Source organism: Aspergillus viridinutans (assembly GCF_018404265.1).
Source record: "Aspergillus viridinutans IFM 47045 DNA, scaffold_14, whole genome shotgun sequence".
In the NCBI taxonomy this organism is placed as follows: Eukaryota; Fungi; Ascomycota; class Eurotiomycetes; order Eurotiales; family Aspergillaceae; genus Aspergillus; species Aspergillus viridinutans.
In genome coordinates this window covers 881,751-885,052 of record NW_025091230.1, presented here as the reverse complement: position 1 = coordinate 885,052, position 3,302 = coordinate 881,751, and the positions used below count along the sequence as shown (strand labels likewise).

General features: G+C 45.6%; 1 protein-coding gene across 1 annotated transcript; it reads right to left on the bottom strand.

The window, feature by feature from the left end:
• Positions 1-695: 695 nt before the first annotated feature.
• Positions 696-2,402, bottom strand: Aspvir_003368 (uncharacterized protein; the record flags this gene model as incomplete). The annotated part of the gene is made up of 6 exons (XM_043274952.1): positions 696-1,103; positions 1,171-1,237; positions 1,300-1,381; positions 1,451-1,740; positions 1,800-2,080; positions 2,382-2,402. The coding sequence occupies 6 exons, from the start codon at positions 2,400-2,402 to the stop codon at positions 696-698; spliced, it is 1,149 nt and encodes a 382-aa protein (XP_043130887.1).
• Between the last annotated feature and the right edge of the window lie 900 nt (positions 2,403-3,302).

Genomic DNA, 3,302 nt, shown 5'->3' with positions numbered 1-3,302 from the left:
GTCACCACTAGTTCAGAGATGAGGCCAATCTACGGAGTAGATAGTTACGAATCAATGCAGCTTCATCTTCCAGTTCCCTCATGAGGTTACGAGCCCCCTGCTTTCGTTTTTGAGTTTGTTTTAATTTCTCATTTATCGATTTCATCAGTCTGCTTTTATTAGCGATTTGACGCTGATTTTCATGTTTTTACAGACTTTTACATGTCTGACGACGAAGTTGAATTGAACCCACACTCCCCACCTGGAACCTCTGAAGAATCACAAGAAGAAACGAATCAGAATCAGAATTACGCTGCAGAAAGGGCGGACGTCACCCAGGCTGCGAAGTTGGATAGAGATTCTATACCAACGAGCATGGAACCAAATTGATCTGATGAATATTTCGTCATGTAGGTCTCTGTCTGCAGTCTAATAACCTTTAATCTATGTCTAAATATTACACCTGATCTAGTACAATCGCATGCTGTTGGTAAAGACTAACCACCATGAATCGCACAGAATTCCTGACCTAGATATAATCCACGCTCTGTGACCGCTTGTACAATTTACTCATTCTGATGCTGATGCTGGACTGTGTGACTGTGTCCTGATTACAAAGCCCCCTTTAGGACCCAGTAGGAAGCTATGTGCCATCTCGCACCCATCTCGTGCCCATCATCCACTGGACCCTCTGCTGTGACCTATCCAGACACTGCTTAAAACTGATTCTTAACACCCAGAATATCATAGTCCAAACAATGTGCGGAAATAATATCCTGCGCACTGACCACATAGTCAGAGAATTTCTTGCCGTTCTTGTCCTGGATATCCTGGCACAAGCAGAAGCTTGACTTCTTATCACGGCGTAGATCCGTCTTAGGCCCATCCAACCAATCTGCGAAAGCGTGAATATTCTTCACGTCGTCATTCGGCATGACCTGGCAGTGGGGGATTGTGAAAACACCAGGGAGTTGGGAAGGGGGTGACAGTAGAGTGTTCCAATCCTGCGTGTTGAGGTAGGACTCCAGGTCGTTGTCGAACTGGTAGTCGAAGCCGCCTCGGGTGAAGGCGTCGGCGGAGGATTGGATGATGTCCCAGGTGGAGAAGCCGTAATTTTCAATTTCCTGGAATGAGTTAGGTCGGTCGAACGGTATCAAGAGGGTGGAAAGGAGGAGGTTAGGGTTAACTTACTTTCCACCCGGGAGGGTTTTGGGTGTTTGGATAGGGTGCGTTCAGAAGCTCGGACTTCATGATGAGGCTGCGATGGTGATGGTCAGTGTCACGTCACGTTCCGATCCACCCCTGTGACATAAAACTTACGACTGAAAAAAGAAGCCTCGTCCGCCGTAGTAGTGCTTGAGACGGGCGTCGTTGTCGCCGGATATGACCGAGAGGTTGTCGACTGTAACCATTGGTATCAGCATCAGGCTAAAAGACAAGGGCCGCGATCACAGCAAAAAGAAACACATACACTCATCCTCTGTCATCGGATATGAAATCAGATAGACGTTCTGCTGCTTCCATGCATAATTGATGGAGAAGCACAGAAGCATCTTGTAGAAATAATCGCTGGCCTGAGTCTCCGATATCTGGGGCAAGCTCGTGTCCTGGTTGAGAACAGGAATTTTGTGATAATCGAGCCAAGCACCACCCGCCAAAACGTCAACAATGCTTTGACCGTTGTATGATCCTTGAAACATCAGCCTGTTGTTCAGGGTCACGGTCTCGTTGATAGCGCCTTGATAAAAATCTGCGGCAGCTCTAATAAATCAAACATCGTCAGCAGCAGCTCAGGATATGTCATGAAGATTGGTGCTCACGCCTCCATCTTGGCCAGATTCGCCAAGCTCTCATCCGAGTCCTTGACTCTCGTGTCGACACCACGCGCCACGCCGTTTATCGACTCTTTTAGGGTGACAATAGCTGGCCCACCGAGGATGCCCGCAATGATGCCGACGGCTGTCATGATCCCGTTGAGGAAGTCATGAGCCTCCATGTCATCAGGTATTATTCCGGGCCAGAAGGTGCCTTGCAGCGCGACTTGGAGACCGTTCCATCGTGTCTGGCTGACGTCGATTGCCTGGCGGAGGTAGTATAGATACTAAATGCCAAATAAGCCCTGTCGACCAGAGTTGGGGAAGCCGGCTTTTACTTGCCTGATTGACATTGGCCAGAGAAACAAGGATTACATAAGCGCGAGCACTGTCGACTGCGTTTGGGTTCCGCAGGTTGTTACAGTTGGGCCTGGGACAGAAAGTCGTCATTGTGCAAACAAAGCTCTGGCCGAGTCCCCATGGCTCCGCAAAAGTAGGGCCCAGGTCAGTAGAGGAAAATAGGTTATTATTGATCCAAACTAGGATCTGTCAATAGCCTTGTTTAAGAGCATTCCTAGATAGACTTACACTGGAAGTAATCACCCGCATGAAGTCGGTCCCAATACGATGACTTCAACCCCCAACCATGGAGGAATTGGTAATCTTCAGAGCATTAGTAAAGGTTCATGATACTGCATAACCTAAACCTACAATCAAGATCATTGCAACTTGCATGTTTTGCAAGTGCGAACGCCTCGCCCACTGAGGTTGGAAAGGACTCTTGATCACAATCAGCAAAGGTACAGAGTGTGTTGACAAGATGAGACTACTCACGGCCCAGCATTGCCAAGCAACTTAGAGAAACGAGCTGATACTTCCGCCAGAACATCTTTGGGACGGAAGGAATCACAATACTGTATGGAAAAACAAAGAAAAAAAGAAGCGGTTGATGGCAAGCATTCTTTACAGGAGATCAATCATACTTTGGGCACCTCGAGCAGTCGAGCTATTTATAAGGGGATTGAAAGAATAGTGATCCTTTTTCTTTTTCCTGCGGAAGTCATGATAGTCATCTGTATAGTCCATTAGAGATGCTAAGAATAAATAGAATTCAGACCCTGAATAAATCTATCATGGCTATTTATGTTACATCATTATTAGATTAAAAAAAGCTGCGCGTATAACTACGGTACTACCTAGACTAGCTAAGTAATGCTTATGATCCAATACATGTAACACGCTCTTAGCTTAGGCTGATTTTAATGGGTTAACTGGTTAAGCTATATATTTAAGTGTTTTCTAGGTAACTAGGTTCTTTAAGTAGTTCTTGTATATTGCCTCTTTTGCAGTTTCGCTGGGGCTAAATCAGTATAGCCTGTTAGCTAATGCTAAGAATAAGTAGAATTCAGATCCTGAAATGAATTAATTTATCTTAACTGTTTCTGTTAGATTATTATTAGATTAAAAAAGCCCTGGGTATATCTAGTTTAGCCAACTGGCAAGTAAACC